General features: G+C 49.9%; 1 protein-coding gene and 1 long non-coding RNA gene across 2 annotated transcripts in view; one reads left to right on the top strand and one right to left on the bottom strand.

Annotated features, from left to right (window-relative positions):
- PLPP2 (phospholipid phosphatase 2) lies at positions 1–21,051 on the bottom strand. The gene is made up of 6 exons (XM_083484146.1): positions 20,847–21,051; positions 7,684–7,835; positions 5,991–6,268; positions 4,620–4,677; positions 3,491–3,667; positions 1–1,050 (listed from the first exon to the last, which is right to left on the bottom strand). Exons 1-6 carry the CDS (start codon positions 20,899–20,901, stop codon positions 922–924), a joined length of 849 nt encoding a protein of 282 aa, XP_083340272.1. The 5' UTR covers positions 20,902–21,051; the 3' UTR covers positions 1–921.
- LOC310697648 overlaps positions 18,802–24,643 on the top strand; it is a 272,049-nt gene continuing 266,207 nt past the window's right edge. The window contains exon 1 of the long non-coding RNA XR_014521135.1: positions 18,802–19,259. This is a non-coding gene — a long non-coding RNA (uncharacterized lncRNA). The remainder of the gene's footprint in view (positions 19,260–24,643) is intronic.

Below are 24,643 nucleotides of genomic sequence, written 5' to 3'. Positions count from 1 at the left end.
TCTCTGCAAGATTTTTCTCTGCTTTAATGAATTCTCCTCTTATTTCATCGGCACAAAACCAGGGCTTGGAATTTGATGTTTGGCCAAGCCGTCACGGGCCAAAGAGGTCCACCTATTCCTGTTTCCCTTTTACCTGCTGCCAACTTGTTCGCTGAAGACCCCATGGGTGCCTCTCAACCTGCTTGCATGCCAGCCCACCAACCTTTTGCCCCCCCAGATAATGGTGCCCAATCCGGTTACTCAGAAACCAGGAGGGAGAGAATTTAAGCGCCCTTCTGGCGCCTGCGCTTTTTAAACGGCTGCTCAGGTCTGCTGTCGAACTTTTGCATAGCATGGGGAACCAGTCAACCCCCCGGGATGTTTGGGTTGCCAACTTACCAGGAGGGAGAGAATTCTGGCGCCTGCGCTTTTTAAACGACTGCTCAGGTCTGCTGTCAAACTTTTGCATAGCATGGGAAACCACCCCCACCCCACCCCCAGCTAAAGATCTGTAGGCCAGTCTCCTGTTAACGGCAGAAGAGCGTGGACAATTTGTAGAGGGGACGGTGGCAACCTCAATGCAACAACGATCCCAGGATTCCTGTGATAACAGAACTCAAAAAGGCAACTTCTGCAAGAAGTTAAAGAGTCCGTTTCCTGTCTCTCCCAGATTCTTTTTTTTGGGGGGGGGGCGCGCAGCAATCTTAGAGGTGCAAAATACATCGTGCAGTTATAACGGGCATCGCTGCCTCCGAGCAAACGATAAAAAATAAAAAATAAAAAATAAAAATGGACCGAGGGGGAAATGTCCAGTCAATGATCTCCATCGCAAGTTCAAAAGCAAAAGGCTTTTCGGAAAGGAGGAAGGTGATTCCGGACGAGCGGCGGAAGCGAGTCTTTCTGCCCCCCAGAAAAAGAGAAGACACAACTTCAGGCAAACGTTCAGGCCGCGTCTTCGTAGGTGTAATGGTTCCGATCTGGCTCGCTGAGGGGCAGGTTGGGCTTGTGAGCGGGGTCTTCAGGGCATAAGGCTGGGGGCCGGTGCTTGAAGAAGTCTGAGACGTAGCGGACCTAGAGAGGCAGGAAATTAATAATAATAATAATTTACTATTTGTACCCCGCCCATCTGGCTCGGTTTCCCCAGCCACTCTGGGTGGCTTCCACAGAGACCAAAAATACACTAAAATGTCACACATTAAAAACTTCCCTGAACTTCCCTTAAGATGCCTTCTGAATGTCAGGTAGTTGTTTATCTCTTTGACATCTGACGGGAGGGTGTTCCACAGGGCGGGTGCCACTACCGAGAAGGACCTCTGCCTGGTTCCCTGTAGCTTTGCTTCTCGCAATGAGGGAACTGCCAGAAGGCCCTCGGCGCTGGACCTCAGTGTCCGGGCAGAATGATGGGGGTGGAGACGCTCCTTCAGGTATACTGGACCGAGGCCGTTTAGGGCTTTCAAGGTCAGCACCAACACTTTGAATTGTGCTCGGAAACGACCTGGGAACCAATGTAGGTCTTTCAAGACTGGTGTTATGTGGTCTCGGCGGCCACTCCCAGTCACCAGTCTAGCTGCCGCATTCTGGATTAGTTGTAGTTTCCGGGTCACTTTCAAAGGCAGCCCCACGGAGAGCGCATTGCAGCAGTCCAAGCGGGAGATAACTAGAGCATGCACCACTCTGGCCAGACAATCTGTGGGCAGGGAGGGTCTCATCCTGCATACCAGATGGAGCTGATAAACAGCTGCCCTGGATACAGATTTGACCTGCGCCTACATGGACAGCTGTGAGTCCAAAATGACTCCCAGGCTGCGCACCTGGTCCTTCAGGGGGCACAGTTACCCCATTCAGGACCAGGGAGTCCTCCACACCTGCCCACCCCTGTCCCCCAAAAACAGTGCTTCTGTCTTGTCAGGATTCAACCTTAATTAAGCGCCGCGTTTGGAGGATAAATCCCAGCACCGGCCCTCCCAGGGGGCAGAGCTAGGCGGCTGCCTCGGGCGGCAAATACTGAGGGGGTCAAAAGCGAAAAGGGACTGGAAGGAGGCAGTGAAACCCCTGGGCGAATCCGTCCCACCAGCCCCGGGCAGAGGGCGCATTCAGACGCAGGGAATATTGCCTCGGAGATTACAATGCTGCTTGTCAGCATAGGACCCCGGTGCTCAGGGGTCTGCAATGGTTGCTGATCTGTGACCGAGCTGAGCTCAAGGTGTTACTATATAAAACACACACACACACACACACACACACACACACACACACACACACAAAACTTGGAACCCGTTTACCTGCGAGATAGCCTTGCCCCGCAGGAACCCACTTAAATCGCTCTGTTTGGTGGAATTGGCCCTGCTTAAACGTGCTGCCGTGGGATGTGGGTGGCACTGTGGGTTAAACCACAGAGCCTAGGATTTGCCGATCAGAAGGTCGGCGGTTCGAATCCCCGCAATGACGGGGTGAGCTCCCGTTGCTCGGTCCCTGCTCCTGCCAACCTAGCAGTTCGAAAGCACCTCAAAGTGCAAGTAGATAAATAGGTACCGCTCCGGCAGGTTCCGTGCGCTGCTCTGGTTCCCCAGAAGTGGCTTAGTCATACTGGCCACATTGGAAGCTGTACGCTGGCTCCCACGACCAGTAAAGTGAGATGAGCTCTGCAACCCCAGAGTCGGCCACGACTGGACCTAATGGTCAGGGGTCCCTTTACCTTTAAGCGTGCCGCCATAACCCCTGTTCCGTGTTTGTAAGAACTTGACTTTGCAACTCTCTGCCTATAGACATCAAGCAGCTGGTTGCCTTCGCTGGACTTGTTCCAGCGCCTGCTAATATAAACTGCCCCTGATTCTGACAATATTTAGAAAGCAGAGGCCATTTTAATCCATTTCAGTATTTTTGCATGTTTCCTCGTTTTACCTTTCTTTAAACAACTTTGAGGTTTTCTGAGTGTGTGTGTTTTGTTCTGTTCTGTTTTGTTTTGTTTTTACAATCCAACAATATACAGTGGTACCTCGGGTTATATACGCTTCAGGTTACATACGCTTCAGGTTACATACGCTTCAGGTTACAGACTCCGCTAACCCAGAAATAGGGCTTCAGGTTAAGAACTTTGCTTCAGGATGAGAACAGAAATCGTGCTCCAGCGGCGCGGGAGCAGCAGTGGGAGAACCCATTAGCTAAAGTGGTGCTTCAGGTTAAGAACAGTTTCAGGTTAAGTACGGACCTCCGGAATGAATTAAGTACTTAACCTGAGGTACCACTGTATATATTTTATGAAATGAAGACCACGAACAGTGACATCACGGAATGTTCACAAGCATTCCAGCCAATCGGAAGCAGGAACAGAACCGCAAGGGGACTAATTTAGGAGCTGTGTGTTAGGGAGAGAGTGGGCGAAGGCAGGACGGCACCTGGCCGGGATTCGAACTCGGTTCTATGTACCCCCTGCCTGGCAGGGCCCTGGGGGGCCCCCCCGATGGACTATGCCCCCTTCCCACCTCAGCCCCGCCCCCCGACAGAGACTTACAATGAGGATAGCGATGAGCATTCCTTGAAGGAGCCCCAACAATACGTCACTCCAGTGATGTTTATAGTCCGAGACCCGGGTGTAACCCACGAAGATGGCAAAGGAGATGAGGAAGAACTGGATGGTAGGGCGAACCAGGCGTGCCCACCGACCAACGAGGCGTGCTTGGACGTAGAGCTGGAAAGAAAGAGAGGAGAGATTGGCTGCGGAGCAGATTTCTGACCTGCAGAAAGGGTCGCCTGCCTCTCTTCTTGAAAGACCTCCATTGGCTCCCAGTACGTTTCCGAGCGCAATTCAAAGTGTTGGTGTTGACCTTTAAAGCCCTAAACGGCCCATTATACCTGAAGGAGCGTCTCCACCCCCATCGTTCTGCCCGGACGCTGAGGTCCAGCCCCAAGGGCCTCCTGGCGGTTCCGTCATTGCGAGAAGCCAAGTTACAGGGAACCAGGCAGAGGGCCTTCTCGGTGGTGGCACCCGCCCTGTGGAACGCCCTCCCACCAGATGTCAAAGAAAAAAAAACTGCCAAACTTTTAGAAGATATCTGAAGGCCACCCTGTTTAGGGAAACTTTTAATGTTTAATAGGTTACTGTGTTTTAGTGTTTTGTTGGAAGCCGCCCTGAGTGGCTGGGGAAACCCAGCCAGATGGGAGGGGTATAAATAATGAATTATTATTATATCATTATGCCCGGACACAGAGGTCCAGCTCCAAGGCCTTCTGGCGGTTCCCTCGTTGCGAGAAAAAAAAGCTACAGGGAACCAGGCAGAGGGCCTTCTTGGTGGTGGCGCCCTCCCTGTGGAACGCCCTCCCATCAGATGTCAAGGAAATAAACAGCTATCTGACTTTTAGAAGACATCTGAAGGCAGCCCTGTTGAGGGAAGTTTTTAATGGTTGATATTCTATCTCTTTATTATTATTATTATTCTGTTGGGAGCTGCCCAGGGTGGCTGGGGAAACCTAGCCAGATGGGCGGGGTATAAATAATAAATTATGAGGATGATGTCTTAACCCAAACTCCCCTGTTTCATCTGGAGATGGTAAGGATCGAACCCAGAACCTTCTGGGTTCATAGCAAGCCTTCTGCCACCGAGGAAAGTTTCCAAAAGTCGGGAAACAAACGGGACACTTACTGCTAGGAACATCATACAGTACATTCCAAACGAGGAGTGTCCAGAATAGAAAGATAACCTAGGAGGAAAAAAAGAGAGAGATTATGAATAATAATAATAAAAAAACACATCTTCGGGTTCAAAAAGTACTTGGCAGGCAACTGTTCTTGGGATGGATCTACACACAGGAAAACCCCCACTATAAATAAGTCAGAAATCAAATCATCATAACAAACGTTGGGGGAAAATCACTATGTAAAATCGCACAGAAAAGTTTTCTGCTCTATTTCGCCATCTGGTGGTGCACATTTGCAACACATTAAAAACACTGTTTTTTGACTAATGTAGCGAAGTCGTTGGAGTGAAGGGGTCTGGCGCTGCCTGGTGGAACAGATCCCGAGGGTCATTTAGTCTGACCCGCTGCAACGCTGGGTTCTTTCGAACCCGCAACCCTAAGATTAAGCGGCTCAGGCTACACTATGTTGTTGAAATGCTCTTTAGGAAGTGTGAGATGGAAGCATCCAAAATAAATAGAAACTGTTAACTTCTATTGCGAAGATCATGGCCACTGGGCCCATCACCTCCTGGCAAATAGAAGGGGAAGAAATGGAGGCAGTGAGAGATTTTACTTTCTTGGGCTCCATGATCACTGCAGATGGTGACAGCAGCCACGAAATTAAAAGACGCCTGCTTCTTGGGAGAAAAGCAATGACAAACCTAGACAGCATCTTAAAAAGCAGAGACATCACCTTGCCAACAAAGGTCCGTATAGTTAAAGCTCTGGTTTTCCCAGTAGTGATGTATGGAAGTGAGAGCTGGAAAAGACCCTGATGCTGGGAAAGATGGAGGGCGCAAGGAGAAACTGGTAGCTTCGAGAACACTGTCCCACCCTCTCGTCCTCTGTCGTCCCCTTCTCCTTGTGCCCTCCATCTTTCCCAACATCAGGGTCTTTTCCAGGGAGTCTTCTCTTCTCATGAGGTGGCCAAAGTCTTGGAGCCTCAGCTTCAGGATCTGTCCTTCCAGTGAGCACTCAGGGCTGATTTCCTTCCGAACGGAGAGGTTTGATCTTCTTGCAGTCCATGGGACTCTCCAGAGTCTCCTCCAGCACCAGAATTCAAAAGCATCCGTTCTTCAGCGATCAGCCTTCTTGATGGTCCAGCTCTCACTTCCATACATCACTACTGGGAAAACCATAGCTTTTACTATACGGACCTTTGTTGGCAAGGTGATGTCTCTGCTTTTTAAGATGCGGTCTAGGTTGGTTGGTGTTGGTGTTCTGAAATCTCAATAAAAAGCATTTCTTTAAAAAAAGAAACTGTTAACTTGACCGCTCCACTCAGCAGCTGCCAAGATATCGAGTCCGTCGGCCCAGCGTACCCCTTCCAGCCTTACCTGGACTCCGTGATGTCTTTGACATTGCCCTGGCAGATGTCTTCCAGCTGGACATAAACCGAACAGTTGACTTTCGACCAATCGGGATTGCAGACCGCCAGGAAGTTGGGCCTCAGGCGCCCAATCATGTACTTCGCCAGGTCTGTCAGCGATTGGCTGATGGCACCGCCAAACAGAAAGGTCCCCACCACCTTGTATAGGGCGGCCAGGTAATTGTTGAACTTGGAGCGAGAGTACAGGCGCTCAGTGTAGACGAGGTATGCCTCACCGGCAGAAATCTACAAACGGATATATATATATAGGAATCATAAAAGTGTAGCGCTGGGACGCTGAGGGTCATCTAGTTCAACCCCCTGCAGTGCAGTTATCTTTTTACCCCAAATGGGATTCGAACTCGCAGCCCCGAGATTAAGCCTCATGCTCTACCAACTGAGCTATTGAGAGAGAGATTGATTAATGGACCTAAATTAGTCATGTGCCTTCATTTTAATGGGATTAATGGACCTAGGGTGGATCTACACACGGGGGGGGGGGGTAACGCTATAAATAAGTAAGAAATTAAATCGTTTTAACAGAAGGGAAAAAATCGCTATGGAAAATCGCACAGAATTTTCTTTTGCTCTCAGGCGCCATCTGGTGATGCATGTTTATAACGCATTCGAAACGCTGTTTCATTTTTTGTTTTGTTTTTACTAATGTAAAACTTGTAATACCAAAACTTTAATAAGGAATGGGGAAAGTTTATAACTTATCTTAAGAACCATTATAATCAGTTAAAATCGTTAGCAGGATTGGAATAACGTTTGTAGTTTAATAGTGAATTTTGGACATAATGGAGATGTAAAAGATTTGGATTATAATAAAAGGTGCAGGAGGAAATGATTGACAACAGGACCCCACAAGGAGGGGGCGGATCCTGTGGAATTTTGTTTCTATGTTGTATGTTGGGTGACTGTAAAACTTTGATTTGAAAACCAGACTGCCTCGCCAGAGTGGTGCATGCTCTGGTTATCTCCCTCTTGGACTACTGCAATGCACTCTACGTGGGGCTGCCTTTGAAGGTGACCCGGAAACTGAAATTAATCCAGAATGCGGCAGCTAGACTGGTGACTGGGAGCGGCCGCCGAGACCACATAACACCAGTCTTGAAAGACCTACATTTGCTCCCAGTACATTTCCCAGCACAATTCAAAGTGTTGGTGTTGACCTTTAAAGCCCTAAACAGCCTCGGTCCAGTAGACCTGAAGGAGCGTCTCCACCCCCATCGTTCTACCCGGACACTGAGGTCCAGCACCGAGGGCCTTCTGGCAGTTCCCTCATTGCGAGAAGTGAGGTTACAGGGAACCAGGCAGAGGGCCTTCTCGGTGGTGGCACCCGCCCTGTGGAACGCCCTCCCATCAGATGTCAAAGAGAAAAACAACTACCAGACTTTTAGAAGACATCTGAAGGCAGCCCTGTTTAGGGAAGCTTTTAATGTCTAATAGGTTATTGTATTTTAATACTCTGTTGGAAGCCGCCCAGAGTGGCTGGGGAAACCCAGCCAGATGGGCGGGGTATAAATATATTTTAATTTTCTTTTAAAGAAGAAGCTCGCAGAAGGAGCTTTGGGGTCCTCAGCCTCGCAGGGCTGTTGTAAGGATCCGAGTGTGAGAGATGCCCCCCCCCCCGCTATCGTAACCACCGCTTTCCTTACGATGAGAACGGTGCACGGAATCGTCACGCCGGCCATTGCTCCGTGGGTGATGGTGTCTGCCTTGTAGGGGTAGCGGATGGAGGTGTCTTCGCAATAGAAGCCCCTCTTGTAGGGGGAGTTCACCAGCGTCAGGATGATGAACGGCAGGGAGGCTGGAAGTGGGGAGAAGAAAAAGACTGTGAGGAGGAGTGAGCCGGCAGAAATCACACCGTGCAAGTTTAGTACAGTCATAAGGGACCCCTGACCATTAGGTCCAGTCGTGGCCGACTCTGGGGTTGCGGCGCTCATCTCGCTTTATTGGCCGAGGGAGCCGGTGTACAGCTTCTGGGTCATGTGGCCAGCAGGACTAAGCCGCTTCTGGCGAACCAGAGCAGCGCACGGAAACGCCGTTTACCTTCCCGCCGGAGCGGTACCTATTTATCTACTTGCACTTTGCTGTGCTTTCGAACTGCTAGGTTGGCAGGAGCAGGGACCGAGCAACGGGAGCTCACCCCGTCGTGGGGATTCGAACCGCCGACCTTCTGATCGGCAAGTCCTAGGCTCTGTGGTTTACAGTCACACCTCGGGATAAATACGCTTCAGGTTGAGCGCATTCGGCTTGCACTCCGCGGTGACCCGGAAGTAACGGAGCATGTTATTTCCGGCTTTCGCCGCTCGCGCATGCGCAGACGGTCAAAATGTCGCATCTCACGTTATGTTCAGGATGCAAACGGGGCTCCGGAATGGATCCCGTTCACATCCGGTGGTACCATGGTACAGTGGTACCTTGGGTTAAGTACTTAATTCGTTCTGGAGGTCCATTCTTAACCTGAAACTGTTCTTAACCTGAAGCACCACTTTAGCTAATGGGGCCTCCTGCTGCTGCCGCACGATTTCTGTTCTCATCCTGAAGCAAAGTTCTTAACCCGAGGTACTATTTCTGGGTTAGCGGAGTGTGTAACCTGAAGCGTATGTAACCCGAGGTACCACTGTAGGGAGATTTTCAGGAAGCGGGTTGTCATCACAGAGAGAGAGAGAGAGAAGAAGAGAAAGAAAAAAAGAAAAAAGAGATAGAAAGAGAGAGAGAGAGAGAAAGAGAGAGAAAGAAAGAAAGAAAGAAAGGGAAAGAAAGAAAGAGAGAGAGAAATAAAGAAAGAAAGAGAAAGAGAGAGAGACAGAGAGAGAAAGAGAGAGAGAGAGAGAGAGAGAAAGAGAGAGAGAGAGAGAGAGAGAGAAAGAGAGAGAGAGAGAGAAAGAAAAAGAGAGAAAGAGAAAGAGAAAGAGAGAGAGAGAGAGAGAGAGAAAGAAAAAGAGAGAAAGAGAGAGGAGAGAGAGAAAGAGTGGCAGAAAGAAAAGAAAAACCGCTAAGTGTTTTAATCCTGGATGATGGGAAGCGAGACAGGGCCTTGCCCAGGCCGCTAGAGGGCCCCCCTGAGCCCAGAGCTCCCGGATTAAAAGTGTGACACTGTTTTGCGCTCGGCCACAGAACCCGGAGGGGCAGGACACTCCCAGTGTCAACAAGCCTGTCGCCCGCCCCCTTTTATTAGGGCTCGCCCAACTCTTCCCTAGACGCACTGACTTGCCTAACCGGTTCTAAGCATGAGGGGAAAGGGGGTGGAAGGAGGAGGCAGCAGCCTTTGATCGCCAACTGCTCTCGCTTTCCACTTTCCACCTGCAGAGGAAGAAAGCCCAAACCAACAAACCCCAAAAATTCAGGACTGCCTCGCCGGATCAGGGCTAGACTCCGAATCTCACGGCTGTGGGATTGAGCCCCACACGTCCCCTTGAGGAGAAGGGAGCTGCGCATGGTCTCTGAGCATGCACAGAGCGCCACCAGCCTCTCAGGGTTGTCGTGGGGGTGCAGGGAGGAGCGGGAGAACCACTTACCTGCCCCCTAGAGCAGCCCCCTTGGAGAAACAGGTGGGCCATAAATGCAGTAGCTCATGAGGCTCTCAATGTCAAGGTTGTGGGTTCGAGTCCTGAATTCCAGGGGGTTGGACTTGATGACCCTGGAAGTCCTTTTCCGGTTCCATGATTCTATGTTGCCTGACCCCAAAACCACTGGAGAACTGGCCACAAATGATATTTATATCCTTCCTCGCTCACGCAAAAACTATATGGGGGAATCTAACCCCAGTCGTGGGACGCAGGTGGCGCTGTGGGTTAGACCACAGAGCCTAGGACTTGCTGATCAGAAGGTCGGTGGTTCGAATCCCTGCGACAGGGTGAGCTCCCGTTGCTCGGTCCCTGCTCCTGCCAACCTAGCAGTTCGAAAGCACGTCAAAGTGCAAGTAGATAACTAGGTACCGCTCCGGCAGGAAGGTAAACGGCATTTCCGTGCGCTGCTCTGGTTCGTCAGAAGCGGCTTAGTCCTGCTGGCCACATGACCCGGAAACTGTATGCCGGCTCCCTCGGCCAGTAAAGCGAGATGAGCGCCGCAACCCCAGAGTTGTCCGCGACTGGAACTAATGGTCAGGGGTCCCTTTACCTTTACCTTTAACCCCAGTCAGGTGATCTCTAAATGTAAGCTTTTACTCACTTTTACATAAGTAAAAGCTTATGTTTAGAGATCACCTGACTGGGGTTTTGTTGTTGTTGTTGTTTAGTCGTTTAGTCGTGTCCGCCTCTTCGTGACCCCCTGGACCAGAGCACGCCAGGCCCTCCTGTCTTCCACTGCCTCCCACAGTTTGGTCAAAATCATGCTGGTAGCTTCAAGAACACTGTCCCACCATCTCATCCTCTGTCGTCTCCTTCTCCTTGTGCCCTCCATCTTTCCCAACATCAGGGTCTTTTCCAGGGAGTCTTCTCTTCTCATGAGGTGGCCAAAGTCTTGGAGCCTCAGCTTCAGGATCTGTCCTTCCAGTGAGCACTCAGGGCTGATTTCCTTCAGAATGGAGAGGTTTGATCTTCTTGCAGTCCATGGGACTCTCAAGAGTCTCCTCCAGCACCAGAATTCAAAAGCATCCATTCTTCTGCGATCAGCCTTCTTTATGGTCCAGCTCTCACTTCCATACATCACTACTGGGAAAACCATGGCTTGAGCTATACAGACCTTTGTTGGCAAGGTGATGTCTCTGCTTTTTATGATGCTTGTCTAGGTTTGTCATTGCTTTTCTCCCAAGAAGCAGGTGTCTCTTAATTTCGTGACTGCTGTCACCATCTGCCGTGATCATGGAGCCCAAGAAAGTAAAATCTCTCACTGCCTCCATTTCTTCCCCTTCTATTTGCCAGGAGGTGACTGGGGTTAGATTCCCCTATATAGTTTTTGAGTGAGTGGCTGCCTAAGGAAGCATATATCTATATATGGCTGGAGGAAGCAGGTGCAACAGGAAATCCTAACTTTAGAGGCACGTTTAGACTGTTCTATTCCCAGAGGAAAAATGCAATGGGAAAGAATAAGTCCGAATCGCCACTTCGGCCCTGACGCCAGCGATGCCCACCTGTGGTTAAACCAGATTTAGGGCTAAGAAGAGCTGCCGAAACTCCAAATTAAACCTTTTGGTGCTTTTCTTAAGAGGCGCTTTATATATATAAAAAAAAGATTATGGGGCAGTAGGTAACTATTTTGGGAGAAGTCCTCTTTGCTCTCGCCGGAGCAAGGAGGGTCATCCGATTGTCTCGAGAGAGCTAAAAACAAACACACCTAAAATAAAACCACGTCGGCACGGGAAAGACTTTACGGTGCGATGGGGGAGGTATGATATAAAAATAGGACGCAAATGGGTTAAACGGGGGTGGAGGGGGGAGAAGGAGGAAATGGGAAACGGGGGGGAAGGAGACTGAAGGTTTAAAATACAGGACGGGTGGTAATTTAAAATTGCAGGGAGGTCGTTTCTGCTTCCTTAAAAAGCAGAGAGGGAGCTTGATTTCGCAAGTGAAAGCTTCTTAATTTGGAGGAAACGGCATAAAAACTGGCTTTTTCCGGGTGTGTCTGGATAGCTCTCTTCTTCTTTGGCGATCCCTTGTAGCCGAGTAAGATTGTCTTCCATAAACACGGTTTTAACAATGAGTCCGTAAGTGGCTGTGGAGGCCAGTTCTGGATCCACACGTCCTTCCACAGTGGGGACATTGGTTTCCGGGCGGGAGTCGATCCCGGTGAGGGTTTGCCAAGCGTGCCTTCCTCTTAGCACGTTTCCCCCTTTCTTCCTAAGTTTGAGCATCTTCAAAGTCCATGACACCTTTGGTCAAGGCTGCTCTCCAACTGGAGCGCTCGCAGGCCAGTGTTTTCCAGTTGCCGGTGTTTATACTACATCTTTAAAAAATTTGCCTTGAGACAGTCTTTAAACCTCTTTTGTTGACCACCAGCATTACGCTTTCCGTTTTCAAGTTCGGAATAGAGGAGTTGCTTTGGAAGACGATCATCAGGCATCCGCACAACATAACCGGTCCAACAAAGTTGATGTTGAAGAATCGTCGCTTCCACACTGGTGATCTTTGCTTCTTCCAGTACACTGGCATTAGTTCGCCTGTCTTCCCAAGTGATGTGTAAAAATTTCCGGAGACGCCGTTGATGGAATCTTTCGAGGAGTTGGATAGCAGCGCAATGTGCCATTCTCCACCATTCTCTAGTCAAGTTTGCCAGCTGATCATAGAATCATAGAGTTGGAAGAGACCACAAGGGCCATCGAGTCCAACCCCCTGCCAAGCAGGAAACACCATCAGAGCACTCCTGACATATGGTTGTCAAGCCTCTGCTTAAAGACCTCCAAAGGAGGAGACTCCACCACACTCCTTGGCAGCAAATTCCACTGTCGAACAGCTCTTACTGTCAGGAAGTTCTTCCTAATGTTTAGGTGGAATCTTCTATCTTGTAGTTTGGATCCATTGCTCCGTTTCCGCTTCTCTGGAGCAGCAGAAAACAACCTTTCTCCCTCCTCTATATGACATCCTTTTATATATTTGAACATGGCTATCATATCACCCCTTAACCTCCTCTTCTCCAGGCTAAACATGCCCAGCTCCCTTAGCCGTTCCTCATAAGGCATCGTTTCCAGGCCTTTGACCATTTTGGTTGCCCTCCTCTGGACAGTGTCCTTCTTGAACTGGGGTGCCCAGAACTGGACACAGTACTCCAGGTGAGGTCTGACCAGAGCAGAATACAGTGGCACTATTACTTCCCTTGATCTAGATGCTATACTCCTATTGATGCTATACTCCTATTGCATGAAGGAGGTCTTCTTAGATGACAGCACCTGACGTTTGGAGATACACTACTCCTGTACAAGGAGGCTTGTTTGTTTATTTATTTATTATCGCCCCTTCGCCCCCAATGAAGGTTACGGCGATCAAAGTACCACGTTGAAAGCAGTTGAAAGCAGGCACATCCAAAGTCCGTTTCGGGGGTCTAATCTGGCCTGCCGGTCGGTTTAATTCGGCCCTGTGGCAGTTTATTTCTGGGGTAAAATCCTAAAAAAACCTCAACAGCTTTCGTCGGCCTTCACGGCCCTCCACTTCATCAAATCTGGCCCTCTTTGAAAAAAGTTTGGACACCACTGGTAAAGCAACTTAACAGCCAAAAATATAAAATGGGTCTGAAAAAGTGTCAAAGGTGAGTCTCCATCTTTCCCCGAAAGCTCAAAAATGAAGGTGACTTGATACACCTCTGCGGGGAGGAAGAACCACAGATTAGGGGCTGCCACCGATAAGACCCTCGTGCACCCACACCCGGCCACCCCCTGAGCATCTGAGGGTGGAGGAACTACCAAGAGGGCCTCACTCTGCCAATCTCAGCACCCAAAGGGGTCTGAATGGAACCAGCCGCTGCATTTTGTACCCAAATTGAGTTTCTGCGTCGTCTTCAAGGGCAGCCCCACAAAGAGCGCATTGCAGTAATCCAGCCCGGGGAAACTTTCCTCCTCCCAGCGATGCAGCCATCTGAAAGAGGCCAGCAGATTGGCCTCACTTTCCCCACCTGTAAAATGGGCGTGGACCTCTGTTAAGATATATTAACCAAACCAGGTAAATATAATCACAGCAAAGACAGCCTCCAAGGGAACCGAGCTCATGAAGGTTGGTCGAAACGCTGTTGGGATCGAGACTGGGAGAACTCGGGTTCAAATCCTGAGTAAGCCACGAAACTCTGGCCCCCCAGACCTTGGTTTGCCCACCCATGGCTTTAAGAGTGCGGTAAATGCAAAAAGCAAAAGTGCTTGGGCTAGGCTCAAGATAAAACAGCCGAAGAGAAAGTTGCTCAATCCAGGTGGATTGTCTGCATTCCATACCTGCCCAGCCAAAGTTCTCGCCAAAGCCGCAAGCGAGTTTCAAAGGCAGCCCACGCCAAGCCCTCTCAGGCAGAAAACCACACCCCGGTGCAGAGAGAACAAGGATCGGTGGACGGGCAGAGCTCTCTCTCTCTCTCGAATCCGGATCTTTTAATCCGTTCCAGAGACTCTGAGCCAGCCTCTTAACTCAGGAAGTAACTGCAGGATCAGGCCCAGCTGGCCCAAACTCCTGTCCTCGCAACGCGGGCGAGAAACCTGAAAGCGGGTTCTGAGTGCAAAAAGCACACGCTCCCCTAGGGGTATAGCGTAGAGGGCGGGTTGCCAGGCACCGGGCACATTTTCCGTGTGCACATTTGGCTCCTGCCAGCCACAAGCTGCTTTGCAAGAGATAATCCGAGGGCTGAATTGGCCAGCCGGGCTCACAGTGAGAGGGAGGGCGCTTCGGCAGCCAGGCCCGGGCTTATGTAGTGCCATTGCATGCCCCGGGACACAGCAAACCGCGCTACGCCACTGCTCTCCCTCCCTGCAGTTTCCCGCAACCGGTATTCAGAAACGTCTTCATCGGTGGAGGCAGAGCACAGCGAATTGGTCTAATCCTCTTTTGAAGTTGGCGGGCCTCCTGCAGCAGGGAGTTCCACTGTTCAAACTATCCGCGTCAGAAAGAAGTTTATCTGTCCCGAACCGCCCGACATTCAGCTTCTCTGGGTGCTCACGAGATGCAGGGAAACCCTTCCTCCGTTGCTGCGTATACCGCATTTTTTGCTCTGTAAGACTCCCTTCTCCCCTCCTAAAAAGTAAGGGGAATGTGTGTGCGTCTTATGGGGCGAATGCAGGCTGCGCAGCTATCCCAGAAGCCAGAACAGCAAGAGAGATTGCTGCTTTCACTGCGCAGCAATCCCTCATGCTGTTCTGGCTTCTGAGATTCAAAATATTTTTTTCCTTCTTTTCCTCCTCCAAAAACTAGGTGCGTCTTGTGGTCTGGTGCGTCTTATAGATGGAAAAATACGGTAATTTTGCAGCCTTCTATCACGTTGCCTCTCGCTCGACTATTCTCTAAACGAAAAAGCACCCCCAATCATAGCTGTCAACTTTCCCCTTTTCTTAATCCTATTCAGAATAAGGGAATTTCCCTTAAAAAAAGGGAACAGTTGACAGCTATGCCCCCAATTCAGTAGCCTTTCCTCCTTGGATAGTTGCTCCCTCACCGTAGAGCAGGCATGTCCAAAGTCCGTTTCGGGGGCCTAATCCGTCCCGCCGGTCGATTTAATCTGGCCCCTGTGGCAGTATATGTCCTGGGGTAAAGGTAAAGGGACCCCTGACCATTAGGTCCAGTCGTGGCCGACTCTGGGGTTGTGGCGCTCATCTCGCTTTATTGGCCGAGGGAACTGGCGTACAGCTTCCAGGTCATGTGGCCAGCATGACTAAGCCGCTTCTGGCGAACCAGAGCAGCGCACGGAAACGCCGTTTACCTTCCCGCTGGAGCGGTACCTATTTATCTACTTGCACTTTGACGTGCTTTCGAACTGCTAGGTTGGCAGGAGCAGGGACTGAGCAACGGGAGCTCACCCCGTCGCGGGAATTCGAACCGTCGACCATCCGATCGGCAAGTCCTAGGCTCTGTGCTTTAACCCACAGCGCCACCCGCGCCCCACTTGTCCTGGGGAAAAATCCATAAAAAAGCTCAACAACGTCTTTGGTTGGCCTTCACGCATGTTCACTTCAAATTTGTCCCTCTTTGAAAAAGGTTTGGGTACCCTGCCTTAGAGAACCATACAGATTTTGTTAAATCATCAAATGTGCAACGTTTTTATCTATCTGTCTATCCTTCCTCACATTTACAGCATATTTTGCAGAGGCTTAGGAGAAGGGGCAGACATCTTCAAAGATTATAAGCATGCGTCTCCAACCTTTACGGGTGTTCACACTTAAAAAAAATCGAACAAACACTTTGCCGGCAGAATCCGGAGTATCTTTTAGCCGGCAATTAAAAATACTTCCTTAAAGTGATCGGCTCGTTCCTGTTCCCTGTTCGTGGCATTTGCCTCTTCCCATCTTCCCAAAGATTTTGGTTGCAGAGGCTTTTAGGATGATTCCCCATTTGCATCTTCGTCATGACAACCTAGCAGTTCGAAAGCACGTCAAAGTGCAAGTAGATAAATAGGTACCACTCTGGTGGGAAATGTTTAACATCAAATATTTAAAACTTCCCTAAACAGGGCTGCCGTCAGATGTCTTCTAAATGTCAGGTAGTTGTTTGTCTCTTCGACATCTGATGGGAGGGCGTTCTACAAGGCGGGCGCCACCACCGAGAAGGCCCTCTGCCTGGTTCCCTGTAACCTCACTTCTCGCAGGGAGGGAACTGCCAGAAGGCTCTCGGAGCTGGACCTCAGTGTCTGGGCTAGATGATGGGGGTAGAGGTATGCTTCCTTAGACAGCCACCCACGCAAAAACTATATGGAGGAATCTAACCCTGGTCACCTCCTGGCAAATAGGAGGGGGAGAAATGGAGGCAGTGAGAGATTTCACTTTCTTGGGCTCCATGATCACTGCAAATGGTGACAGCAGTCACGGAATTAAAAGACGCCTGCTTCTTGGGAGAAAAGCAATGACAGCATCTTAAAAAGCAGAGACATCACCTTGCCAACAAAGGTCCGTCTAGTTCAAGCTCTGGTTTCCCCAGTAGTGATGTATGGAAGTGAGAGCTGGACCATAAAGAAGGCTGATGGCCGAAGAATGGATGCTTTTGAATTCTGGTGCTGGAGGAGACTCTTGAGAGTCCCATGGACTGCAAGAAGATCAAACCTCTCCATTCTGAAGGAAATCAGCCCTGAGTGCTCACTGGAAGGACAGATCCTGAAGCTGAGGCTCCAAGACTTTGGCCACCTCATGAGAAGAGAAGACTCCCTGGAAAAGACCCTGATGCTGGGAAAGATGGAGGGCAGAAGGAGAAGGGGACGACAGAGGACGAGATGGTGGGACAGTGTTCTCGAAGCTACCAGCATGAGTTTGACCAAACTGCAGGAGGCAGTGGAAGACAGGAGGGCCTGACGTGCTCTGGTCCAGGGGGTCACGAAGAGGCGGACAAAACTAAACGACTCAACAACAATTATTTATATCCCATCTATCTGGCTGGGCTTCCCCAGCCACTCTGGGTGGCTTCCAACAAAATATTAAAATACAGTAATGCATCAAACATTAAAAGCTTCCCTAAACTAGGGAAAAATGCCGCTCCCCCTGCAAGGACTTTTTAGTTTAGAGGAAAAGGTGAAGATCAACAGGATAGAAGTGTATTAAATGATAAACAGCACAGAGAGAGAGGAACTCAGGACTTGCAGAAATCCAGCAAAGCGGAATGCTGAGAGATTCAGCAAGATAAAAAGACAGGACTTTTTCATGCAGGGTGTAGCTGAACTACGGAACTGCCTGCCACAGGAAGCAGCCGCGAATTTAGATGGTTTTTGATAGAGGATTGGGCATATTCGAGGAGAAAGAGAAGGCTACTGACCATGACAGCTTTCCTAGCGGGGCACCGATCCTGCTAAGCCAGCATCCCACTGGTTGTCGACCGCAAGACTAGACAGACCATTGGGCCTGATCCAGTCACCAGGCACTTCTCAGCATTCCCTGGTAGGCAGTTACATTTCGTAGGGATATGTATTTAACTGCATGGTTCCTGCTTAGCTAATCTGCTTTGCCTTCCTTTTCCTCCCAGATTTCTTTAATAAAATACAGGCTTGACTCCCCCAAAAGTTAAGGAACACAAATCTCTCAGTGGGTTGGATGAAAGGATAGAATAACTTGGTTTCTCGGTGTGCCAAGTTTTCCCACGACACACAATTTTTTTTTGGGGGGGGGGAATAAGCAATATTTGGGTGATTTCTGCAGCCAAACCATCTTAAGTTGACATTTGATAACCGCCACCTTTCGAGAAGCAGCCTTTCGGTTTGCATTTTATTTTTTAAAAATGGCAATAAACAAGCACAGATTTTCCCCCCGAGGGCAAAAGTACTCAAGAGCTGATTGTCGCCTTGCCACAGGGCCGAAGGTCGTCTCTCCCGCTGCAGCCGGTCCCTATTATCATTTCCTTCTCATGGCAAACCGAAGTGGTTGAGGGCCTGTCATTTGGAAAGCAAAACAGGGCCTTTGGGGGAAAATAAGGGAGCAATTTCTGCACGCTTGGGCGAAGAGGGAGGGGGCCTTGTTGTAACCAAAAAGAAAAGGAAAAAAAAAAGAGGTCTGCAGAATAGCAGGAGGAGGCGAGGCAGGGGAACTCCCTGCCACTAGAATCGCTCCTCGTGTTTAGTCGTGTCCGCCTCTTCGTGACCCCCTGGACCAGAGCACGCCAGGCCCTCCTGTCTTCCACTGCCTCCCGCAGTTTGGTCAAACTCATGCTGGTAGCTTCGAGAACACTGTCCCACCATCTCGTCCTCCGTCATCCCCTTCTCCTTGCGCCCTCCATCTTTCCCAGCATCAGGGTCTTTTCCAGGGAGTCTTCTCTTCTCCTGAGTTGGCCAAAGTCTTGGAGCCTCAGCTTCACGATCTGTCCTTCCAGTGAGCACTCAGGGCTGATTTCCTTCAGAATGATTCACCTGCAAAATCCGGAGTCCCAGACGAACAATCAGAGTCAATTGGCTTCAGTCCTGGGGTTCAAATTCATGAGCCTTGCTGGGAATGGGAGACGTCGCATAGTTCAACTACGGAACTCACCGCCACTGGAGACGACAATGGCTTGGCTTCAAAACAGGATTGGACAAACAGTGGGTAGGAGAGGGCGATCGATGGCGACTAGCCAGGGTGACTATGGTCTGCCTCCAGGGTCAGAGGCAGCAATGCTTCTGAACGCCACTCGCCGGAAATTCCGGGAAGGGAGAGTTGTGTTCAAATCCTGATTGCGGGTTTCCTAAAGGCATCATGGATGCTTTAGCCGAGATTCCTGTATCGCTAGGCGTTGGACTGTATGACCCCCAGCGTCCCGTCCAACTCAAAAACCATTCTTCTTCCCCTTTGGCGATCACTTGTAGCCAAGTAAGATCGTCTTCCATAAACATGGTTTTAACAGTGAGTCCGTAAGTGACTGTGGAGGCCGATTCTGGATCCACACGTCCTTCCACGGTGGGGACATTGGTTTCCGGGCAGGAGTTGATCACGGTGTGGATTTGCCAAGCGTGCCGTCCTCTTAGCACGTTTCTCCCTTGCGTCCTGAGTTCGAGTGTCTTCAACGCCCACAACAAGTTTGGTAAAGGCTGTTCTCCAACTGGAGCGCTCGCAGGCCAGTGTTCCCCAGTTGTCGGAGTTTATACAGACATACCTTGGGTTACAGGGACACGGGTGGCGCTGTGATTTAAACCACAGAGCCTAGGACTTGCCGATCAGAAGGTTGGGGGTTCAAATCCCCGCGACGGGGTGAGCTCCCGTTGCTCGATCCCTGCTCCTGCCAACCTAGCAGTTCGAAATCACACCAGTGCAAGTAGATAAATAGGTACCACTCTGGCGGGAAGGTAAACGGCGTTTCCGTGCGCTGCTCTGGTTCGCCAGAAGCGGCTTGGTCATGCTGGCCACATGACCCGGAAGCTGTACGCCGGCTCCCTCGGCCAATAAAGCGAGATGAGCACCGCAACCCAGAGTCGGCCACAACTGGACCTAATGGTCAGGGGTCCCTTTACCTTTATCATAACCTGCCCCAAGGACCATTCAATCGGCAGGAAGGATATTATAATTCCGAGCAAAGAACAGAACAGCCGTGGGTCAAACCGATTTGAATCCAGATCGCCTTCCAGCCACCCATTCCATCATCACCCTCTGCTTCCACCCCCACAAAAAAAGCAGCAATAGAAAACAGTTCCTCGGCCCGCCTTTTAGGGTTGTCGTTACAAATTGCGGTATTAAGACCGTAGGTCGACAGACAGCGGGAAGAGCATTTCTTGAAACAAGAGAACGATCAAAACCTCAGAATCGCAGAATTGTGGAGTCATTCAGTCTAGGCTGATTTCTACAGCAGCGCTGGGTTCAAATCTTCCCTCTGTCGTGGTTTTTTTTTGGGGGGTGGCAATCCGTCACAGAGGAATCAAAAGGAGGAATTTAGATGAGCTGGCATGCGAACCAAGCCAACGTTTCTTTGCACTTGGGGGGGGAGCAGGGAGTGGTCCTTCACCCCCCCTTCTCCACCCCCCCCCCAGATGGTATCAATAAAACCTCAGGGCCATTCCTTCCCCCCTTTGCGGTAGCAAATGAGAAGATGACTTAGAACTTGCAACAAAAGGAGACCAAATTAGGAAAATATGGGGTGTGTGCCCCCCCCCCAAAGCCAAGAGGTTGACTGTATAATAGATTTCATCATTCCTTGCTGGGGATCTGAACCGAGGGGGGGTTAATTATTTTTTTTAAGGCACAGACATGCTTAACTAGAGTAACAGACTGCACACGTGTGTTTCTACAGGGTGGGGGTCCCGGGGAAAAAGGAAGTTGCTCAGAGCCCCCCTCCCCCTTTAAAACCCAGAGTGTCTCAAGTTAGGCAAATATCCCAGATTTTTTTTGGGGGGGGCGTTCAGCAAAAGCAGTTGGGGGAGAGCGGACTTAGGACCTCCCCATAAAGTGTGGGGGTTTTTTGCGGGGGGGGGCAGGAATTTGCAAAAGCCACGCCTGTTATTCACAATTTTTGCGGGGGTCCTGGTTAGTTTAGCTGGGCGAAAATGGGGCGCACCCCTCTTTCCTCGTTGGTGATTATTATTTTTTTTTGGGGGGGGAGATGGAGGCGACTTGGGCCAGGCTGCTTAGTCTTAGATGGGCAGCTTTGAGTGGGGGGGGGGGTCCAAGGAGATGCCCCCTTTCCCCATTTCCAGGCGCGTAAAGGGACGGATAAATTTGGGGAGGGGGGTTAAAACGCAGACAGAACAGGGGACAGGGAAGTGGGGGGGGGGGCTAGTAGTGTGTGTTTTTTTTGGAGGGGGGGCGAGTTTTCCTTACCAACCACGAGGCACAGGACATCCAGCGCCAGGAACAGCCTCGTTGCGCGCTCCATCGTTCCGCGGCCGCGGGGGATGCGCTCCGGCGCAGGCGGCGGCAGCAGCGACGCCTCTCACATCGCCGGAGTAAGACCCGCGGAAGATCCGCGTCCGCTGGCCGCAACCCTGGGAGTTAAGGAGTCGGGAGGAAGCCAGAAGGCGGAGCCGGGTCTGCCCAGGGGCGGGCGTGAAGGCGAGGGGCCGGGCTGCTGAGACTCAGCCCTCCCCCCGGAGCCCGATCTCCTCCCTTGCCTCTCTCCCGGTTGTCGTGGCTCCGAGCATGTGCAGAGTGCCTTTCCATGCTTCCAACAAGGGGCAGCCGTCGAATCATCAATGTAAGCGCAACATGCTTTGGGGCATGTGCAGAGTGCCTAGCCATGATTCCCGCAGGGGAAAGCTGACGAGTCATCAGTGTAAGCGCAACGTGCTTTGGGGCATGTGCAGAGCGCCTCGCCATGATTCCGGCAGGGGAAAGCCAACGGATCATCAATGCGGGTGCAATGTGCTTTGAGGCATGTACAAAGCGCCTTTCCAGTCCAGCAAGGCAGAGTCGCTGAAACGGACAGTGTGCCTTTGAGCATGGGCAGAGTGCCTCTGAAGATCACTTGGGCGCAGTGGCGTAGCGTGGGGGGTGCAGGGGGGGGCGGCCGCACCGGGCGCAACATCTGGGGGCTAGGGTTAGGGGCGCAAATCCACGGGTTTGGTGGCGCAAATTACTTGCCTTGCCCCGGGTGCTGACAACCCACGCTACGCCACTGCTTGGGCGGTTCACAACATTAAAAATACAACAGGAAAACTCAAGGGATCCTGTGAGTTAGCCAGAACTACAGGCCAGGGCAGATAACCCCTGGCTTGTAGGCCAGTTTTCAGAACATAATTGAAGAGAATAGAATCATAAAGGTAAAGGGACTCCTGACCAATAGGTCCAGCCGTGACCGACTCTGGGGTTGTGGCGCTCATCTCGCTTTACTGGCCGAGGGAGCCGGCGTACAGCTTCCGGGGTCAAGTGGCCAGCAGGACTAAGCCGCTTCTGGCAAACCAGAGCAGCGCACGGAAACGCCGTTTACCTTCCCGCCAGAGCGGTACCTATTTATCTACTTGCACTGTGACGTGCTTTCGAACTGCTAGGTGGGCAGGAGCAGGGACCGAGCAACGGGAGCTCACTCTGTTGTGGGGATTAAATTTATTTTTTATACCTCCTTAAATTTATTTTTTATATCTTCTGCATATTCCAAATTAACTTAATTTACTCATTTGTTCTTCTGCTTTAAATATATACACTTATGAAACTGCAGCTTATTACAGTAATCCTACCAATGTTCTTATCTGTTTACAGTTTATTTTGTAAATATTCAATAAACCATTTCCATTCTTTTATAGAAAGTTTGTTGTCTTGGATTTCTTATTTTCCCGGTACGTTTTGCCATTTCTGCAACAGTGTTTTGTGTTGTGTAGGCTCCTAGGATGTAAGCAATGCTAGCCTGCTCCCTAAAATATCCTGGTTTGCTCCTTTCTATATATAGGGTAGGGACGCGGGTGGCGCTGTGGGTTAAACCGCAGAGCCTAGGACTTGCCGATCAGAAGGTCGGCGGTTCGAATCCCCGCGACGGGGTGAGCTCCCGTTGCTCAGTCCCTGCTCCTGCCAACCTAGCAGTTCGAAAGCACACCGGCGCAAGTAGATAAAAAGGTACCGCTCTGGCGGGAAGGTAAACGGCGTTTCTGTGCGCTGCTCTGGTTCGCCAGAAGCGGCTTAGTCATGCCGGCCACATACCCGGAAGCTGTACGCCGCCTCCCTCGGCCAATAAAGCGAGATGAGCGCCACAACCCCAGAGTCGGCCATGACTGGACCTAATGGTCAGGGGTCCTCTTTACCTATATATAGGGTGCCTACATTCTGCATGGACTGGTTACATGGCCGCATGTGCAAATGGCTTGAGATACCTATGAGGTCCATCAGTTACCATATAGCATATATTCAACACAAAAAACAGCTGCAATTTGCTGTGGACAAAGGGCAGCTGGACATAGAAAGGGCCCCATTACCTTCAGTAGCTGAGGGCCTCATCAAACCTAAATCCAGCCCTGTCTGTGAGGTAGGTTAGGCTGAGAGGCAGCGATTCAGATTCAGTCTTAAGATTCTGATTCAATCTTAAGGACCTTTCAATGTTTCACCTCACTATGTAAAACACAAACCTCGTGAGCTGCAGCCAAATTGGTCTTCTGCTCAGTGGGAGAGACCCGCTAAAAAAACCCAAATAGATCCCGGTGAACCATGCCCAGAATTCCCAATAGGTTTACTCTGAGTAGGAGTAACATCCCATGCAAGCCACTTACTAGATAAATGACCTTGCAGCTCTGCAATTTTATCAGCAGTGAGAAGAAAATTGATATAAGTTTGTGAGCTGGTCTTTGACCGTAATAAATTATCTATCTATCTATCTATCTATCTATCTATCTATCTATCTGTCTATCTATCTATCTATCTATCTATCATCTATCTATCTATCTATCTATCTATCTATCTGTCTATCTATCTATCTATCTATCTGTCTGTCTATCTATCTATCTATCTATCTATCTATCTGTCTATCTATCATCTATCTATCTATCTATCTATCTATCTATCTATCTATCTATCATCTATCTATCTATCTATCTATCATCTATCTATCTATCTATCTATCTGTCTGTCTATCTCTATCTATCTATCTATCTATCTATCTATTTGTCTGTCTATCTGTCTATCTATCTCTATCTATCTATCTATCTATCTATCTATTGATATAAGTTGGAAAGTTTATATTAATTAACATGCTGTTTTATTTATTTTTTATTTATAAAAGGGACACATTGTTTTAAATTTTGTGTGTGTGTGTGTGTGTGTGTGTGTGGAGAGAGAGACCTGAACCACATTTTTGTTAAAAAAACCCCAAAATTCCAGACCAGCTACACGGAACAGTTTTCTGCAACTGGAAGAACAAGGGCGATGGAACAGGGCAAGGGCGCCCCCTAGAGTAAAAAAAAGTACAATTGCAACAGCAAAGGGGAAAGCGCAGCGTGTAAAGGTTGCAACATTTGCAGACTTCTTAGTTTCTCATAATAACACAGGAAGCGGTGGATCGTGTCCTATGAAGCTGAGTGTTGGGCAGAGCTTGAGACCGGATTAACCAGTCCAGTCTAAAAACCCTCGGCTTCCAAAGCCAATCTAGCTACCTTGGATGAGATTATAGTGGTACCTTGGTTTTCAAATGCCTTGATTGTTGTTGTTGTTGAGTCGTTTAGTCGTGTCCGCCTCTTTGTGACCCCCTGGACCAGAGCACGCCAGGCACTCCTGTCTTCCACTGCCTCCCAAAGTTTGGTCAAACTCATGCTGGTAGCTTCGAGAACACTGTCCCACCATCTCGTCCTCTGTTGTCCCCTTCTCCTTGTGCCCTCCATCTTTCCCAACATCAGGGTCTTTTCCGGGGAGTCTTCTCTTCTCATGAGGTGGCCAAAGTCTTGGAGTCTCAGCTTCAGGATCTGTCCTTCCAGTGAGCACTCAGGAATGATTTCCCTCAGAATGGAGAGGTTTGATCTTCTTGCCGTCCATGGGACTCTCAAGAGTCTCCTCCAGCACCAGAATTCAAAAGCATCAATTATTCGGCGATCAGCCTCCTTTATGGTCCAGCTCCCACTTCCATACATCACTACTGGGAAATGCCTTAGTTCCCCAACACCAAAAACCTGGAAGTAAGTGTTCCAGTTTTTGAACATTTTCCG

Source organism: Podarcis liolepis, assembly GCF_965112155.1.
Source record: "Podarcis liolepis genome assembly, chromosome: 18".
NCBI lineage: Eukaryota > Metazoa > Chordata > Lepidosauria > Squamata > Lacertidae > Podarcis > Podarcis liolepis.
Note: the sequence above shows the minus strand (reverse complement) of the source record. Positions and strands in the feature narration are given on the sequence as shown.